The sequence below is a fragment of the Pleurodeles waltl genome, chromosome 6 (assembly GCF_031143425.1).
Source record: "Pleurodeles waltl isolate 20211129_DDA chromosome 6, aPleWal1.hap1.20221129, whole genome shotgun sequence".
Taxonomy (NCBI): domain Eukaryota; kingdom Metazoa; phylum Chordata; class Amphibia; order Caudata; family Salamandridae; genus Pleurodeles; species Pleurodeles waltl.
Window position 1 is genome coordinate 885031868 of NC_090445.1, and position 20839 is coordinate 885052706.

The 20839-nt window shown below is 43.2% G+C and overlaps 1 protein-coding gene across 3 annotated transcripts in view; it reads right to left on the reverse strand.

Moving 5' to 3' along the window:
* Window positions 1–20839, reverse strand: part of DNMBP (dynamin binding protein) — a 469368-nt gene that overhangs the window by 25328 nt on the left and 423201 nt on the right. For all 3 annotated transcript variants that reach the window (XM_069239684.1, XM_069239685.1, XM_069239687.1), the window contains 3 exons: window positions 11785–11889; window positions 2063–2200; window positions 1205–1537 (listed from right to left, as the gene is read on the reverse strand). In XM_069239684.1, coding sequence (XP_069095785.1) covers window positions 1205–1537; window positions 2063–2200; window positions 11785–11889 — 576 coding nt within the window. The remainder of the gene's footprint in view (window positions 1–1204; window positions 1538–2062; window positions 2201–11784; window positions 11890–20839) is intronic.

Sequence of the window (20839 nt, forward strand, 5' to 3'; positions counted from 1 at the left end):
GTGCTCGGGTGACAGGCACAAGTTACAGACCAAATGTTGGTCCGTATATGGATATTTATTGTGGCATTTAGGACAGAATCGGAACGGGGTCCGTTCCATCGGTGTCGATGTTACACACGGTCGGGCCGACCAGGCCCCGACGGGGGATCGAAATTACCCCGAAGGGCTACCGGAGCTCTTCACGATTCGGTGTCGATTCTAACTATCCCGATCGAAACAATACCGACGTAGTTTTTCGAAGTTTTGACTATCTTTCCGTCCCGAAACCCGGAGCGAAAAGGAACACGTCCGAACCCGAGGGCGGAAAAAAAACAATCTAAGATGGAGCCGACGCCCATGCGCAATGGAAGCAAAGAGGAGTCCCTCGGTCTCGTGACTCAAAAGACTTCTTCGAAGAAAAACAACTTGTAACACTCCGACCCAACACCAGATGGCGGACTGTGCACAACATGTGTATCTGCAGCAACAGATGCCATCGAACAGAATATATACATTTTTAATGCAGACTAAGATTCACAGCCCTCTCGGCTATCAATAATCATTCTAATGTGCCTACAAAAGTTGCATCAGCATAGCGGTGGCCTTTGATAAAATGTACATTCATATACAAGGTCTAATTTAATACTCTTCAACTTTTTTTATGGACTGTGGAGCCGACACCACTGTTTGGAGTCGTGTTTGTCTAGTAGAAAAGTATACATACCCAACTTTGTCTAAATCAAATGTTATCATTAATGCATTTGACTTTAATTAAACCTTTAAAACTTTAGGAGGCAGCAGAGACTTTTTAAGGCATTGGTTAAGATGCCAACTGTGCAGGGCTCCACCTTTCATTGCCTCCCTGGCAAAATAAACTCTCTCTCGCTCACTCAGTGTATTTCTGTATCTTAATCTATAACGTCTAAAACATGTTACTACTACTGTAATTTAACTGCCATTGAACATTTTAATTAGTCACTGCCGTTTCCCAATGTAGCCTTAAGGATTTTGGGGGCCCCAGGCAAGAAATATTTTGTGGTCCCCTGTTTGGAACATCTTTACATTTTATAAAACACCCATTTTGGGCTAATTCAAGCCCTCTGTTGACTAACAATTCTGAATTTCCTGCTATGTTTGTGTAGCCACAGAACACCCATCATACAGTCCAATGACAGGGATACACTTGATCGCATAACAGTGTTTCACTATTTTAAAGTCCACTCACCAACAGCAGAGGTTTTAGTTCCTCCATTGCAAGCCGCACAAAGTTACTGTGTGCTTCCGCATACCCTCGCACGCAGCTGGCAAAGAGTTCTTTGGCATAGCAATGAAATTTGGGCAGCTCATCTAAAAGCTGGGCATTCAGAGCTTCATAGTTATTCTTTGCGGACTGCAACTCCTCCAAGGTCCGCTTGTCCTTCAGCTTCTCTGAACGCTCTGTGCAGTTGTGGAAATCCAAGAGCTTATCAAATCGCTTCTGTACCAGTTTGTGAGGCCCAGCAAACATTGTTAGCAGCTGGTTGAGGGGTTTAATGACCAGCTTGTCCGTCCTTGCTTTCTAAAGGGCACACAAAGTATATAATTTACAGTCAGCATAGACTACTAAAGACTGCACAGCGATATAACACTTTAGATGAATAAACAAATCATTCTGTAGAACCTTTTGTACCACGCCGCAGGGTGGATCGGAACACATAGATTAGAAAGACAATCTAATGCAACGACAACTATTCTGCATTAATTGCAAATTTGCAACTGAAAACATCAAATAATGTCAATATGGAGGACAAAAATACTCCGCATTCAAACCTGGTCATTCATTTTCACAGCACAGAAACGTGACATCGTAAGAATACTTTTTTGATGTAAAATGCGATGATGCACACAGAAGTGACTGCACACAGAGGACGGTGACTGACCCTATCTGGCCCCTTCCTACAAAATCAAGTTTACCAGACTAAAAACGTTGATAATATCGAGATGATGACGAAAGCATTTGTATAGAACAGATGTACAACATCTCTAGGATGATCAAGTGTTCAGTGCTGCTGATCAAAAGATTAAACAGAAATCAGAGACTTACAAAGTCAGTGAACAACTTCTCACTGATGCGACGGTGCACTTCCTGCAGCAACTCCAGGTCACTGCTTCCTTTGCTTCCCTTATCCACGTAGAGGTTCCTCATACTCTCTGCAGCCACCACTTTAGCGCATGCAGATTCCTAAAGTTAGGACAGAATCGGTTTATCAGTTCTCATAACATTTCAGAGCATTACAGCGCATAACTATCTATGCATATGTAGTATATTAATGTGCATTTGATTTAAACATTTTCAAAATGCTGTATTTTCCAAATAATGGACAGAATGATGCAGTGACTCAACCCCTCCACAGCAATCTTAATTTCGGATGCAAATTTCTCCACTGGATTTAGCATCACAAAACTAAGAATAAAAGAACAAGTTACTTATCTTTGGTAACAAATTAACTGGTAGAGACAAATTCTAGTTGCAGATTCCTTACCTTAGAATTTCCCCAGGTGACAGACTAGAACCGGAGACTTTTTCTTTAAGCAGTACCCTAGTGCGCAGTTAGGTGGCGTTGGTCGACTCCACGTCTGTTGTTGGCGTCATGGTCACCGTGATGATGTTGGAGTCTAATATAGGCACCGCCTCAGCACAGTGATGCCAGTTTCTTTTCACAACTTTCCACGCCAAAGTGCCATGAAGAATTCTGAAGTGGTGTGCCAGGGCCAACGCCCTAAAAGGGGAATCCCTGTCCCTTGAAATCAGTTCGCAAGCGGGCAGGATGGTTGGATCGGCAAGGAATCTGCAACTAGAATATGTCTCTGTCTCTAACATATAATTTGTTACCGAAGGTAAGTAAATTGATCATCTGATAAAGACTTCTAGTTGAAGATTTCCTACCTTAGAATAGATACCCAAGCAATACCATCCTTGAAGGAGGGATGCAAACCAAAATCATACTAAAAAGTCCTGCAGGATTGAACGACCAAAGTAGCCGTCTCTGCGGACTTGACTGTCCAGGCAGTAATGCTTTGTATAGATGTGCAGAGATGCCCACGTTGCTACCCGACAGATGTCCAGCGCAGGAACTCTGCATGCTAACGCTGTGGTGGCAGCAGTTGCTCACGTTGAGTGAGCACACAAACTCTCTGGAGGTTGCTTCTTTGCCAAAGCGCAGCACAGATGCAGAGAAGCACACATTGTGAGATTGTATGCTTCTACACCACCTTCCCTTTCTTCTCACACACATACCCAACAAAGAGTTGATCGTCCACCCAGAAATCTTTAGTGAAATTAAGACAGCACACCAACGCTTTTTTTGGATCCAGATGGTGGAGTCTCTCCTCCTCATGAGGATGTGGGGGTGTGTAAAAAGTAAGCAAAGTGATGGATTGGCCTATGTGAAAAGGTGTGACAACCTTAGGAAGGACTACTTTGTCAGGATGTACAGACAAGAATGGAGGTTTGGATGACCGCGCTTGAAGCTCACTCACTCTGCAAGCAGAGGTGTTATCCTCAAGACTGTCTTTCTGGTGACTAAGGAGCCGCAGAGGACAATCGTGTAACGGCTCAAATGGAGCACACAGAACAAGATTGAGGTCCCACTGAGGCATAATAAATGGAGTGGGAGGATACAGATGAGTAAGACCTTTGAGGAATCTCCCCACAATAGGGGATTTGAAAATGGAAGGTTGGTCTGGCAAGCTCAGAAAAGCTGAGATAGCCGATAGGTAGCCTTTAAGGGTGCCCAAAGAAGAACCCTGACAAGCTAAGGAAAGAATGAACAATAGAACCTCAGAAAGAGGGGCAGAGAGAGGATTAACTGACTTGTCTGTACACCATGCCACAAATCTACACCAACAGGCATATACTGTTTTGGTGAAGTGACGCCTGGCTGGCAAGATAACATCGCAGGCTTCGGGTGGAAGGTCAAAAGCTTGGGAGTCCTTCAATCTTTTCAGCGCTGAGCCCGCCTTATCTCCAAAGAGATGAGACCCATCAAGGGGCATGCCCTCGAGGGTCTGCTGGATATCCCCCCAAAAAACAGAAGTTCTCAACCAGGTGTGGTGTCGTAATGCCACCTTCGATGCAAGCAATCTACCTAGAGAGTCGGTTGTGTCCGGCCCACATCGTATGGTGAACTTAGTGCATCCCTCCCGTCAGCAACAGCCTGAGAGACGCCCAGGCCTCCTCCGGGATCTGCGGCAGAACCTGCGCAACCGTGTCCCACAAAGAGTGGTTATTACGGCCTAAGAGCCATGCGGTGTTCACCGACTGCAATGCCAGACTGGAGGAAGAAAAAACAATCTTCCCAAGGTGTGCCAGTCTTTTTGATTTCCAATCCGGGGGAGCAGAAGCGAATGCGCCTGATGACGAAGATGCCTGAATGACCAAGCTTTCAAGGAGTGGGGTGCTTGGTCAGGAATCTAGGGTCGTTCGGACTGGGCCAATGGCGGCGAGCAGTTGTCCTATTCACAGGAGACTGGGTTTGGACCAGGTACCCAGAAGGACATTGGTGAGGGCTTCATTGAATGGAAGAAGAGGTTCTGAAGCAGTCAGGAGATTAGTCCTGACCACAACAGTAGACAGTTCAGGGCCAAGGACCTCAGCTGCCCTCCTGACCAGAGTAAGAAGTTCCCTTTGCCGTAGCCACGGTAGGAGGAGACAAGACCACTGGCCTCACCCAAGTCCTGACCCCAGTCCATGTTTGTGTGTTCTTGCTGGTATTCATAAGGGTCCAGCGACCCCTCCAACCCTTTCTCAGATTCATACCCATAGTAAAAAGGGTCTGAATCCAACCTGGGGTGGCTGGGCCCCATCGAAGTTGGAAGCGGTGTCGACTGATGCCGTTAAAACTCTGAGTCGTCAAAGATCAGGATTGGGTCAACATAGATTGTGGGCCCAACCAACATCTGAAGCGTTGACGACTTCGCAGTGAAGGTCTCAGTGGTGCGACCGGCACAGGAGGGACTTTCTGTGGCCAGAGCTGCTGGTGCGGAATCCGAAGGGTCCCCCTCTGACTCCACAGGCCCCAAGAGCACCCAGGGGGGTCGGACTGCCCAAAAATGAGGCATATGGCCTCATAAAATTCCTTTAGTTAGGCAGGGGTTGCTCTGGTTCCCGGAAAGTCGGGGAGGTGTGGAGCGGACCCAGTAGTAGGCTTCGCTGACAGAGGCCTAAACCATCAACGCTCTTCCCGCATTGCATCGTCCGAGCGATGGGGTGAAGTCGAAGAATGCCTGGCTTTCTTTGACTTATTTTTCTTACCCAAATGTGCAGATGACTTCGAGGATGATGGGTGGTGGTGACTTCATAGCCGGTTTCGAGACCCTCCTCTCGAAGGAGACCGGGAACGATGCAGAGTCGAACGCCGGGCCACCATAAGCTTTAGGGATCGCTCCCTCAAAGCCTTCGGGAGCATGGCCTGCACTCGGAGCACGACTTAGGGTAATGGTCGTGCTCCAGACACCACAAACAGACCCGATGCGGATCCGTCACCGACATCATTTGGTGACAATCCTTGCAAGGCTTCACCCCGGCCTTCAGGGACATCCTTAGATGTACTAACAGTCACCACAAAATTCGACAAAAGTGTCGAGGCCAGTCAAAAAGTGACCAGGGTAGCTCTTCTCTGGATCAGCGCATGGCGCAGAAAGAAAAGAAATTATGTCACTGCGCCGAGACGGCATCTAGATTTCAACCCGATGTCATTATGGTGACCGCAACGCCAACAACGGACGCGACCAACGCCACCCAACGGCACGCAAGGGTACTGCTGTCTCCAGTATCAGTCTGACACCTAGGGAAATTCTAAGGTAAGGAATCTGCAACTAGAAGTCTCTATCAGATAAACCTAGTACTCAGAGCTCCAGCACTATGAGCACCAGTTAAACGAGCACTTGTGGTAACTCAATTTGCAGACAAGACTTGTTTGGGAACTAATTCTTATAACCTACTAGTCTTACTAAGTTTTCCATTTAGGCCATTTAAATAGACGCCCCAGGTGGCAAACCAATATACACTTAACAGGATCAAGATGAGGAACTAAATGTGTTGAAACTGGAAGGGCGAAGATGAGCTGTACGATGCACACTCGGCCTTCATACTGAAGCACCAATGATTAGCAGACAGTAAAGAAGTAAAATGGTAGGCTTTGTTTCTTACCGTAGTAGAAATCACATGTAAAGCACGAGATGACATATGTCGAGAAGCATTTTCAGTATCTGAATTAAATATGTACAGTTTCCTATATGCAACTGTACTGCGCTACACCCTGGCTGGGTATCGAAGCTACAGGTTCATATTGGGAGCTGGCCCTTCACCCTGCAGTGTTGCCATGGGAAGTATGAACCAGGTCACATCACACAAATCCCGGCAGCAGTGTAGCACTTTTCAGGAAGATGGCAGTGAATAGCTCACAAGAATCAACGATAAGTGTGAAACTACATGGATCACGCATGACAATCACTGATGCCTTCTAAGGCTTAATGGTTAATATGTACACTTTTTTAAAATATATTCACAGGATCATTACACAAAACATTCATGAAGACTGAACAATCTAATTATACAAAAAAGTGTACACTGTTCCAAGGGAGAGTTAATCTACGGGAACCTTCAAGTTCAGGAGCAAGAGCCCTCACACATCCTAACGGATGTCATGCTTCATCATCGGGGTGCTCCTCGTCAGACCGGCGCTGCAATGTCTGACTGGCTCCCCGTTAGGGGTCTCATTGCCAGAGATCTTTTTGGTGGTGACTGCCGTGGGGGAAAGTTTCTCAGGAGAATGCTACGGTCAGGCACTATTTCTGGCAGGAGAGAAAAAGGCTAAAACTCCGAAAACCAACACTGTTTATTGTACCAAAAAAAAGGGTTAGACCAAGATTAAAAACACAGTGAAAGTGGTAAATTAAGAAGTAATGCTCAAACACTTTCTTGAGTGAATGGGGACGGGGAAATTATCACGTCTCCCATAAACACTGGTCAACATGTTTCGCATCCAATGGTCTAAACAGATCCTATGACGCTTCTTCAGGACCATCATAACAAAGGGACTTCTCCTGACCCATAGTTAGTAAAGACTCTAATAGGTCTAACTAGATACACAGAAATCATTTTTATATGTATTAAACAGTCACTTACATTGGAGTACACGGTCAATCGATCAAAAAAGAACAAAAAGGTCACCCTAAGAAAAAAATCACAAATTAAAATACACATTTGTGCCAACGTCACCCGTGCTAAACCAGTGAAAACACAGGGTGACAACCCATAATGAAATGGTGTGAGCAAGGTAATATGCTTACCGTCCCCAGTCGTAAGAAGGGCTCCTTGGGAAGGAACAGGCCTTGGACGGTCGCTATTAATATCAGAAAAAATGGGAAGAGCAAACATTCGTAGAACTCCAAATCAATTTGAATATGGTCAAGACAATGTCATATAGTCATAGGTATGTGAATGGCAGAACAAAACAAGGACTAAAAGCAATTGTTCAGAGGCGTAGTCATCTCAGGGCATCTAGTGCTGCCTGTTGGTCACTATCCTTGTCTAATTGTCTACATAATGGCTTCCGATGGTATCTAGAAACATATTGGGGCGACACAACCACCAAAAGACTAGCGCTCCCGGGCTAGAATATCAACCGTGACAAAAGGTAAAAAACGTTCTTGTTGAAATTTAAACACGTTAGTGATTGCTGATTTATGACACAAACATACTGGGCGCCTGCATCTAAACCATGCGGTGAGAAAAAACTGTAGTTGCCGTAAAAGTACATAGTCGGTTATGTGAGTCAAAATTAAGGACTCTAACCGGCTAGGAGATGTTAGTGAAAAATGCTCGTCGGTCCGAAAGAAACAGTGTGTTCAAAAGTATAGGTAAAGGATTACTCACTTGTGCGGTGACAGTCCCTCTGTCTGGAACCTACCCCGGCGTGTTCTCCCGGATCGAAGAACGCCAGGCGACAGGGTACTCATTTAAATTATGTGGAGGCGCGAGCTTATCGCACTTCCGGGTCACGTGGCAGAGTTAGTGAAGACAGAAGCAGGATACCTAGCTTCTATCACAGTTACAAAGGACAAACACTACTTCGCCAGTCAGGGAGCCATGATGGAATAGCGCTCGTTTTTTTTAAATATAGAGGGGAATAGTCCCACGTTGCGACTCGGTATCCTGATAAAATCAAAGGATAAACACAATAATCAAGTAAAAAAGGAGAATGGAAAAGGGCCATGAAACCACGCCAGACAGCCAGATCTGTGACAAGCGTGTCATATCAACAGTGGGAAAATGAAACCAAAAATGGCTTGTCTACTTATTTACAAAACCAACACAGAGGAGTTAAGTTGTGTAACTTCCTTAAAATGCCATGATAGATGACAACAGGCAGCACTAGATGCCCTGAGATGACTACGCCTCTGAACAATTGCTTTTAGTCCTTGGTTTGTTCTGCCATTCACACACCTATGACTATATGACATTGTCTTGACCATATTCAAATTGATTTGGAGTTCTACGAATGTTTGGTCTTCCCATTTTTTTCTGATATTAGTAGCGACCGTCCAAGGCCTGTTCCTTCCCAAGGAGCCCTACCTACGACTGGGGACGGTAAGCATATTACCTTGCTCACACCATTGCATTATGGGTTGTCACCCTGTGTTTTCACTGGTTTAGCACGGGTAACATTGGCACGAATTATGTGTATTTTAATTTATGATTTTTTTCTTAGGGCGACCTTTTTGTTCTTTTTTGATCGATTGACAGTATACTCCAATGTAAGTGACTTTTTTAATACATATAATAATTATTTCTGTGTATCTAGTTAGACCTATTAGAGTCTTTACTAACTATGGGTCAGGAGAAGTCCCTTTATGATGATGGTACTGAAGAAGCATCATAGGATCTGTTTAGACTGCTGGATGCGAAACATGTTGACCAGTGTGTTTAGGGGAGACATGATAATTTCCCCGTCCCCATTCACTCAAGAATGTGTTTTAGCATTACTTCTCAATTTACCACTTTCACTGTGATTTTAATCTTGGTCTAACCCCTTTCTTTGGTACAATAAACAGTGTTGGTTTTCGGGGTTTAGAACCAATTTTAGCCTTTTGCTCTCCTGCCAGAAATAGTGCCTGACCGTAGCATTCTCCTGAGAAACTTTCCACCACGGCAGTCACCACCAAAAAGATCTCTGGATTGCAGCACCGGTCTGACAAGGAGCACCCGGATGATAAAGCATGACATCCGTTAGGATGTGTGAGGGCTCTTGCTCCTGAACTTGAAGGTTCCCGTAGATTAACTCTCCCTTGGAACAGTGTACACTTTTTTGTATAATTATTAAGTTGGGTGATCGTGCACTAGACGATCAACCTCCCTATCCCTCTTTTGATGTTGATGACTGAACAATCTATTCATTATCTTGGAGCTGAGCTGGGGGAATTGGTTTGTATTCTGTACTTACCGCAAACTTGTGTTACAATAACTCAAACCTGCCCTCTCATTGTATTCAGCTAAGACCTAGTTAAAATCTAAAACCCTTTGGCAGAGGTGTTAAGAAGGATCGTTTCTAGTGATTTTGATAAGTTAAAACAACTATTTAGATTTCCTTACAAACAAGTCTTTCAGTCATGTGAAAAGCTCCTCCACAATTAAGAACTAGAGCTTAAGCCTACTCAGTGAGAGAGAGGGAAAGGTTCTCCAGCACTCATTGTCAACTAGACCGATCCCCACTGGCCATTAGATCGTGAACAAGTCAGACGAGGGTGGAAAGTGGATTTACTTTTTTTTTTATAACCTTTCTTCTAAACAACAGGGCAAGAAGTGAAACATGCCAGCTTCAGTGCCTGGAGTTACAGGTTTTCCATTTCTATTTTGTATTGAGACAGCTATTGTGAAATAAACCACTGTTCACAGAAAAGTGTATGTAGGCAGATGTGGATGAAGCATGACAGATGGAAAGAAGACATAAAAATATGAATTACGTTACATTCTTTAAATAAGACATTAAAATATTAATCATATCACATTCTTTTCACTGTGCCGATGTGCTTGCTGGTCCACTAGCTGGAGGATGTGGGTCACAAAGCAGGAGTATTGCGGGAGATGCTCTCAATGGACTTGCGAGCGCATTCCACAATGAGGGTTCCCCAGTAGACTGGGAGGAGGCCACGGCGGATTGGGGACAACTAGTAAATAGAAGAGCACAATATCTGACAGGGCATAGAGAGACATTTGGGAGTTAAGTATGTATCACTGACTGTCTTGAAGAGTTTGGAATTTGTAATGTATCAGCTCGCAGGCAAGGAGCTTGCATCGGTAATATGAGGTCGTATGTATATGAGGAGGTAATAAAGTGGTCAGGTCGCCAAGCAAATTGTTTTGTGTGGAAAGGTAGAAAGAATATTGCAGGAGTCCAACAGAGAAGACAGCCCTGCATGCACATTATGAATTCTCTAGTGAGGGACGTGTCTGTCCACAAGAGGTATTTAGGGTGAATCCTTTGAAGACCACAGCACTAAGTCGAAAAAAAAAGGCTCAAGACGCACAATGGAAAAGTCTGGGGCTGTGTGGTTTAGCAGAGGCTAGAGTAAAGAAGACCACCTCAGGTTTTTTTAAGTTGCCAAATAGAGCAAGTGAAACAAAATCCAGTGACAAATAACCATGACAAATGAATGCCAGACAGTCTATTTCAAGTGAGATCTTGAAGGATGGGAAGGTGAAAAGAATTTTGCACCATACGTCGGTGATGGAAAATGCTGTATAAGAAGTTATCGCATGACAGAATGCAGTGGTGGAGAGAGAGAGCATCAGAGCACTCAGGAGAGGTCCCCGAGGGAGGGCCATCAGTGGGAGAGTGCAGCACAGGAAGAACAATTAGAGACACAGAATTCAAACCTGTCCGGCTGCGCTGCTACCGGGTCCTGATAAAGCAAGAACAGCTACCGAGATGGCATCATTCATGGTGTGCAAAGCAGATAAACTGCGATACAAGACAGAGAACAGATGTTGTGAAATGGAGGCACATATGTCACATTATAGGAGCTGAGTAAGGTGCGAGGTCAGGCTGTGAAAAAGGCAAATGAAACAGATGTTTCCTGGAGAAAAGGGGGAGTGAAATACAGGGCAGTAGTAGAATGGAGAGGAGGGGCTGATTGAGTAGTAGTACGACCTTCGAGGTTTTGTAAAAGCCTGGGTAACTAACCAGGAGTAGCAAGAGGTTAACGAGTGGGGAACGGCAGGACAACTCTTCGAAAGGACACATTTTTGGCACTCCAACGTGTGAGAGCAGTGTGCCTTTTGTTATTGTCAGTTCTTATGTTAAACTGTATTTTTTTAAAAACCTACTTGTCGCCACTGCGTGTGCTTTCCTAGATTAAGGTTTTTTAAGTCTACTACTAAATGTTTGTGTTGGATTATTACCATAAACGTTTAAACAACACCTGTTGCGGGCATTTATTTTGCAACCTTTTTATACCTCTTTCACTTCCTGTCTCACCACGTTAATTTATTGGTTTGTCAAATAGCCCCCTCTTCTGCATCTTACGCAGCTCGCATCGCGACCCTGCCAGTATCTGCTCAATATTGCCATGGGTGGTATCTTTAGAAAGAGGCGTCAACGATGTGAGCGGTTGTAATAATAGGTCTCATACCAGGGGTGCCACGAGACAGGACATAGTAAGCACATTATCAAGTTCTTGACAAATATTGCAAGTTAATTGTAATAAAATACATGTAGAATTCCCTCACCACAATCTCAATAGCCGCCATCGTGCATCACTTACCCTTACATGTTGGAGGTAGAGAGACAGATCTCTTATAAATGATTTGATCAATCTTTCCTGCATCCGGAAATTCTTCTCCGTTTCTTCAAACGCTTCATCTTTTATCTGTTGCACAGAATGAACACATTACGCAAGCTTTTCAAGTTTGCCCTTCAAATGGCAGCACAATGAACTGACGTAGGAAATAAGTTAAATAATTATTTTGCTAAACAATATATTAAAGCAGAATAGACTTAAAACGGGTTGTGTCTTGTCTATAGTGGAACAGACAAGCATATCCACTGGCTTTTCCCTCAACACTGATCAGATAAGGCAGCAAACCTTACCACTGCGGTGGCAAAGTTTATACTCTTAGTCATTAGCGCCCTCTGTTGACAAAATGTAGGGACAGACTCTTTGAAGGTGGTCTGAAAACTGCATCATATAGGATGCCCAAGAATGTCCTCTGGTGCGACGCAGGTAGGCACGTGGTATGCTCCCCCGTGTTTCTTTAAAACAACATCGAGTAGCGTAAATTGGCTAGGTGGAAGCTAAGCAGCCCTGAGGTGATAGACATCGAATCAAGAGATCAAGATTAGCGATAGCTGGTAAAGCGTTCAGGCCCGACTTTTTATTACGGGGAGAGCAGGGTAACAGCTGGGACACAGTATGTGTTGTCTAAGCTGCCTTCGAAAGAAAAAGATTAAAAAAAAAATAATCACGTATAACATCAGAGTGCACTCCAAAAATTATGTATGCTGGCACTAGGGCCTATCTGCTGTACACCGTGCATTAGGGTTAAGATGCAATCTAAAAAATAAAAAAAATGACGAAATTGTAAGTGGCAAACTTAACCCCTTCTGTGCGGAGAACGGCTTGGGGCCACCCTACACAGTGGGCGTGTGCTGAAAACTCACACTCATCCGTGTTGGAAACAATGGAGCCCCCCCCAAAAGAGCACCCCTCCACATCCACCACCAGAGATGGCAGCAGAAGCGGTTCTGCTACCACCCCTTACATCTCCCCCGGTGATCTGATGACATAAAAAAAACATGGCACACCAATGCCATCAAAACACATCGCAGACACACTGGAAGCCACTTGCTCCAGTGCATCCAAACAGCAAGGTACTTTTTCTTCAAAGCAGCTAGAGAGGCACCAGGGGAAAGGAAAACCTCTCTGCAGTGCACTCCTGCTTCAGGATCGCGGGTGGGGCATCTACATGTACTGGGGTTTGGCTGGCTGTGTGTGTGCTGGCACTCGGCTGGCGGAGGGTGTGGACTCGTGTATGATTGATGGTGTTTGAACTAGGGATCTTGCTAGCAGTGTGAGTGGACTAGCTTCTGGTTGGTAATGTGTGGGACTGGTGTTTGGATGGTGGTGTGGTTGAATTGGGGTTTGGCTGGAGCAACAGTAACTTCTTCAGGTCAATTTCTTGCCTTTGCTTTGTGCCTCCCTTGGGGACAGATCGGATGTTTGTGATGCGGATCTGCCACCAAGGTCAGATTTTATAGTGTTTTGTAATGTTGACTGTTTTATTTCTTGGGATCATGTGCAATCTTAATGCTATATTTCTCTTTTTTATTCCAGTGCAACATTTTTGATTTCCTTGGTGAAAGCTCCTGCTTGTGGTTTCAGCACTGGTAGATCTGGAGTTTCTGCAGTCACATGTGTTTGGTAAGAAAACATTTTTTTCTACAGTTTACTTCAAATGAGTATCATTGCCCTACATGAATTTGTTTTTTTAATGGTGTAATAATTGCAGCATATTTAGTGTGTTTTATTGTGTGTCAATTTCTCTTTGGATTTGTGCAAGTTGTGTATTGTGCTGTCTTGGGTGTAATTTTGTTTTATTTTTCCCTTTTAGTGGGATATCTTTGGTGCTTTCTGTGTCTGTGCAGAGTAGGCACTTGTGATCCTCAGTCTAGTTGTCTCTGGCAAGTGAGTGGTATTGGTTTTGAGTATATAAATCTTTGTTTGCTTTGTATTGATTGCTTTTCCTTCCAGATTACTATATGCCAGTAGTTGTACTTTCTGTTTGATAAAGCAGCACTTTATTACCTATTTTACACAGTGTTGGTTATTGGTGACTTATTTGTTGTTATTTTTATTGATAAGGATTATAGCTAGCCACAGGATTACCGCTGTTGGTTTGCTTTTTAAATCTTCCTCTGACCATGGTTCTGAGGCGGATGCTGCCTCTGAGGCAGAGGAGGAAGTCCAACATTCAGGCAGTAAAATTTCTGCCCGAAAGGAATCATCTGATGATGAAGCCACTTTCAGTAGGGAGGAAGTGCCTCTTTTAGAGGAAGACACTGATATGCCGAAAGTTCATAGCGAAATCTGGATTGCAGGCTGGGGCTGAAAGCCTTCCTATTGGAAGTGCTAAAATCTGGGTTGCCCCAAACATGGTTCAGTCTGTGTTGCCTGCCTTTAGTGGTGTAGGAGGGTGTAGAGTCAATACTGAGAACCTACTGCCTATACATTTTTCTTTCAGTTGTTTATGGACGATGTATTTTTAGATTAGATTGTTGACCAGACTAAACTGTACTGCGTACAGTATTTGAGGCACATCTGTGCCAGACCTAAGCCCCACTCAAGAGCTAGCCGGTCGACTCCCACAAATCTGGTTGGGTTGAAGAAGTTATTGGATGTAACATTTTTGATGGGCTAAAAAAAGGAAGCAGTCGCTGTCTTCACATTGGTCTACTAGTCCCTTGACGGCAACAGCAATATTTCCTACAACCATGAGTCATGATGAGTATTTGCTTCTGCTTCAGTTGCTGTATTTTGATGACGTGTCAGCATTTCCTCTGGATTTTCCTGATTGTGACAGTCTCTCCAAGATTCAGCCTGTCCATGATTATTTTGTAGATTGCTTTTCAGAGATCTATGTTTCAGGGAAGGAAGTAACTGTGGAAGAATCTTTGGTCCTGTTCAAGAGCCGTATGGTTTTTAGGCAGTACATTCCTAGTAAGAGGGCACGTTATGGAATTACGATGTATATACTGTCAGAGTAGTACTGTACATGTCTGATTTTAAGGAATACACTGGCAAGGATTGTTCTTTTGAACCCCCTGGTTGTCTGTCCACATTTGGAGTAAGTGAAAATATTGTATGAGAACTTGATAGAGGACTTTTTAACAAAGTTCACCATATGTAGACAACTTCTACACTGGTATGCAGTTGTTCAAGGAATTGTTTAAAGTGGACACTGTTGCTTGTGAAACAATCCGCCCTAATCATCAAGGTTATTCTAAAGAGCTTGCCTGTAGAAAGCTTCAGAAGGGACAGTGCAGTGCCTTGAGTAGCGATGGACTTCTAACTATGAAATTTTCAGACAGGAGAATTTCAGATAAAAATTGTACCTCACCTATGTGGGTGGGCCTAGTATTTGCAAAGGTATGGGGTCAAAGACAATCTGGCACCATCAACAAAAGGGGTAGCTGCAGTTTTTTGGGCCTGGGTTCAGCAGCCATCCAGGAAATCCTACCAAACCTAGGTATTTCTGAAAACTAGACACCATGAGAGTATACGGTGGTGGCCTTTCGTGAATCACAAAGTTTTCATACCCACAGTGCCCTGCAAACCTCAAGCTTTGATTGGTCACACATTTTCCTTGCATTTCTGTGCGATATTCTTCCAGAATCGGAGGGAATCCACAGAATTCCTACCATTCAGTGTTTACCCACCTGTCCCAATAAAAATGCTGCCCTACTCGTATGGCTGGGCTTAGTGCCCGCAACAGGAACATATCAAACTAACATCAGTGGGAGTCCTTGGAAAGGGACCGGCAATGACATTGGTTTGATCTGCTCTGTTGTGGGCATTAGGCCTAGCCACACTAGTGAGGTACCATTTTTATCAGAGACTTAGGGGAATGATGGGTGGAAGGAGGTTTGTGCCTCCCCACAGATTCCAGAGCTTTCCATCACAGAAATGTGAGGAAAATGTGTTTTTTAGTCAAAGTTTGAGGTTTGCAAGAGATTCTGGGTAACACAACCTGGTGAGAGTCACGCAAGTCAACCCATCCTGCATTCACCTAGGTGTCTAGTTTTTAAAAAAATTGTGTTTGCTAGGTTTCCCAAGGTGCCGGCTGAGCTCTGGCCCAAAGTCCACAGCTAGGCACATTGCCAAAAAAAAGGTCAGTTTTCAGTGGGAAAATGAGATGAGTCCATGTTGCGTTTTGGGCAGTTTCCTGCCACGTGCACTAGGCCTACTCACACAAGTGTATTACCATTTTTATCAGAAGACTTAGGGGAATGCTGGGTGGAAGGAAGTTTGTAGCTCCCAACAGATTCCAAAACTTTCTATCACAGAAATGTGAGAAAATTGTGCGTTTAGTCAAAGTTTGAGGTTTGCAAGGGATTCTGTGTAACAACCTGGTGAAAGTTACTGGTTCTGGGTACCTGAAGTATCTGGCAAACCAACAAACCCTATATATCCCTGCAACCAGAAGGGTCTAGAAGATGTGATGGTATATGGCTTTTGTAAATTGGACATCGTGATGAGAAGTTACAAATGAAAATGTCACAACAAGGCAGTTTTTCTCCTACAAATTTTTTTTGTTTGTTTTTTTATACACCTAGGCCCTGATTAAGAGTTTGGCAGTCTTATCGCGATTCTGCTGCAGCAGCGGTCCCAAGTACTCCCTGGAGTCGGTGGTCTCTTGCCCGCTATATTTTGATGTCACTACAGGCCCAGGGGGTGGTGGTTCTGATGGCAGGGGACCAGCACAGGACGTGGCTAGAATTCAAGATATATTTTCCATATGTGTTGATGCAGGTGTGTACATTTTGACTAATAAGTTTAAAATGTACATATATGCATGACACATGAAAAAATGCCTTGTACAAGTACATTTCCATTGCTGGAGTCCGGACCATATGTGCCCAGTCCAGGTAATGGCAGAAAAGTGTGAAACGTTCTTATTTGGATTTCAGCCGCCACAGGTTTGTCTTCTTTGGGTTCAAGTTGCTGGTGTGAGGGAGGGCCCTGGACGAAGGGGTCCCCATCAGGAACAGAAGGGAAAAGAAGGAAATGGTGGAGCTTGCACTCCATTTCCCTCAATGCCACCGTTTCGAAGAAGGCGGTCTTCCCTGCCATGGCCAGCTCGACGGAAAGGCACTTCATAATCTGGATGACGGAAACCTTGTCTGTACCGCTCTGACAGCTTCTTTCCCCATGCCGCTGTATTCACATCAGTACCCTTTCTGCCAAACTTGTAATCAGGCCCTTAGTTTTGTTACGAAAACTTTGAAGGATCTACACAAACTACCCTATGCTGAATTCAGAATTTTGTCTGGTTTTCCAGCCTTCCTGGATCTACCATGGCTTTCGCACCGGTTTCCACCACAAACTGGTAGGATGTTCAAAGCACACAAATAAATAAGAAAAATGGCCTAGCTCCCGCTAAATGCTAAAACTGTTTTAAAAAATGTGGTTTTCTGAAACAAGTCTGCCAGTTCCTGAAAACTGCGAATATGGTGATTTTTGCACAGCAAACCTTTTGCTGGTGCAATTTGCAGGGAGAAAAAAAGACACTTTCTTCTGCAGCACTTCTTTCCCATTTTACTTAAAAATATATATATATAATTTAGCTACATTTTGGCTAATTTCTCAGTCCCCTCTAGGGGAATCCACAAATCCTGGGTACCTTTAGAATCCCAAGACGTTGGAAAAAAAAGAATGCGGATGTGGACAAAAGGTTATGGAGCCTAAGTGCGAACTACCCCAAACAGCCAAAAAAAGGCTTAACACATAGGGGTGGAGGAACGGAGAAAGAGTGAGAGAAAGGGCTTGCAGCAAAAAGGTTAAAGGCATACACAATAATAGATTGTACAAGCAGATACTTTAATAGTATTTCCACTCGATCTTTGGGAAAGTGTTGAAGTGCTTTAAGATTTGCATTTTTGTGGCAAATGTTGATGAATAATGATTCTAACAATGGATCCAATGTGATAATATAGAATTCACATGAATGCAATTCAAACAAGTGTAAAATAACGTGCAGATGTGTGTTTATTAATGTATTTTAATTAGGCCACATTTTATTGAAAACTCTATTTTAAATTAACATGGATGCTTTTCTGATGCTGCATTGTCATCTCACTGATGTCACTTTCCCCTCCCAACCCATTCTGCTGTGTATTTACCCTTTCACAGCTCTTCAGAGCATAGACTAAATGGTGTAATGGATTTTTCCTCAATGTTCATGTATTGTGGATGAATTTTCTGAAATTCTTAATGTTGCAAGTGCTCAAGGTCCTTTCGCAGTAGTTCCATTGGTGGGTTTAGCACTCTTTCACTTGTCTATACTCTTGTTTAGAAATGTTGCACATTAGTTGAAATTCCTAGTACAATGTTTTGCTGATGATGCTCGAAGTTTTCTTAGGAAAAGGGATAGCGTTATAGGCCTTAAAATGGCTATTCATAATCTAATTTGCCCAATCTGAGTTATCTTTTGGTCATACCATGATGAAATTGAAATTTCTTTCATTTGTAAAGCAAGAATTGTGTATAAGAACCCCTTGGTTCTGCGTGAGCGAGCTGACTTTCCTTCTCTACCATGGATGCTGTCCATTTCTGATTTCTATCTATGTGCTTTGCATTTGAGCCTTTATGGCATTTTCACATTTACTCTGTATTTGCTTAATTATGAGATTTTGTAATAAAACCCTTTACTTTACCCTCATCTAGAACTTGGTTATTGAGTGGTCCTAGTACTTATTTCCTACTCTGCTAAACTAAAGTTGGGCTTAATGCTGAGATGGGTGTCTTTAGTTCAAGATCAAACTGGGAGCGGAATCATCAGTGAGAACTTTAGGGTGATCTGAATTTTGGGGAATCTTACATTTTGGGATACAAGGTTCCGCTTTCACAAAAGCCAAGGTGCATGTGCAGCTTTACTTTGTGAGCAAAACAGTCTCTAAAGCCAACAAATGTTTATCATGACAGCAAAGGAAAAATAAAGGAATGTGCAACTGAGACTACTTCACAGTATTAGATCTATTTGTTGTCCATCAGTAACCACTAGTGGGAATAAAAATGGGACAATGTACACATTCACAAAACTGCATGGCTTTGATGGACAGCCGAAGCAAAGGCAAATCATAGAAAAGACATGAAAGCCAAAGGCTGAAGGGAGCTGGCCAAAAGCCTGCTCTTTTCAGTACAGAAGAATGGATACTGTCTCTCAAAGAGCTAAAACTATCTGTTAACAGATATAACAATTGTACTAAAGAGCTGGGCCATTAAAAGACCTTAGAGGAGTGGGCACCTGACTTGCGTGGATCAAATCATGGCTGGAGGAACTCATTTAATTCCTTAGAAAAATAAAGATTTGGAAGAATTATGTAATAACGAGACCTGTCAGGAGGTATAATTAATTATATGTAAAACGAATTTAGTAGCTTCATTCCTATGTTTATACATCAAACAATGAGGTAGGACAGAAGTTCTTAACCTGTGGTCCGCAACTCCTACTCAGGGGCGTCAGCAAATGTTTAGAAAATTACATAATATTAGCAGATTAATGAAATATATGCACGTAAAAAAGAACTGTGAAAATACAAAATTTGAAAACTTTTGTGAATGTGAAAGAATTTGAAACAGGAGGCTAAAAATTAAGTTGGTCTTTTGAGCAACCACGGCACAGTAAACAGAATATAGTACGGACAATGCGTGGCCTGAACTGTAGTACCGACAAAGAGAGAAGACACATTAGGAGCAAAAAATGACAGTGATATGCTAGAATCTAGAATACTGCTTCATCTTTTTTTAATTAAAAACTCAATTTAGAAAAGCCTCAACCTTCCCATCAAAATTACGATTGTACATTTTCTACATCTGTGTGTTCAATTAAGTATTTCTTCATTTGTGAATGTGTCTGGTGTTTGTTTCTTTAGTTTTGTATATTGTTTTGAGGTTCAAATAAGACATTGCTAGGCTTCCAGTAATGACTCAGTCTGGGTCCCTGGATTTCCACCAGGCAAGGAAACCTATATTCAATCCGGGATAGATGATCCTTCCATAAGCCACGGATTGCCAGTGCATGAACCAAATTTGCATGGCTCAAAATAATAGATCTTGGAGGACTCCGATTCACCCTTTTCATGGCAATTATGTAAACAAATATGCCTAGTAACCAACCACAACTGTTTTGTAGATTTTCCGTAGGGAGCAAACATTTCTGCAAGCCTAAGCCAACGCGACGATAATAACTTTGTTCTAATGTGACATCCAGCCCTTTTTGTAAAATTTTGAATTCAGGGAGGAAGGATTTAACCCTTAAAAGTTAACCGCTGGCGTCCGCCATAAAAGTTATTTACTTGCCTCATCACTTTGGGGACTACAGAAGAACCCGGAAGCCCTATTCTGTTGGTCGTCTCTTCATTTTGGAAGCATTTGAGGGTGAAGGAGGGAAAAGGGGGGGGGTTAGCGATCCATCAGTGACACTCTCCGATGGGCTCCTCTCCACTTCCCTTGCGTACATTTAATGCAGGAATATGGACCAGCAGAACAATGAGGGAAGAAGGCACTCCTGAAGTCTCAGAAGGAGAAGGGGCTATAATAGACAGCATCAGACCGCTGCCAGATTTTAGGGTGGGAGTTTTGCCCCCACTGAACCTTAAAAACATGACACAAAAGGTTCCAGTGGCCCAAAAGGAGAAGGAGACTGTTAAGACTTCTCCTTTAAATCTCACATTGCAACAAATGCTTCTAGGACCTTGTACTTCGTTAGCCTAAAAATAATCCCAAATTGCCAAATGATTTCTTCTTTGATATATATATATATATCTATATCTATATCTATATCTATATCTATATATATATATATATATATAGTAAAAAAAAAAAAAAGCACAGCTTAAACGGTGGGTGCAATTAGCAGCAGGGGCACCAAAACAGAGCAATATGGGAACCAATCACAAAGTCTTTCTACTAACTATTATGGGAGAAGACTAAGAAACATCCATGGAAAACTTGCTCAGTTTAAAAAACTGAATCTGTGATTATGACACGGCTGCATTGCTTGTTAATGAAAACACATCATTCTGTGAACTTACGACGACAG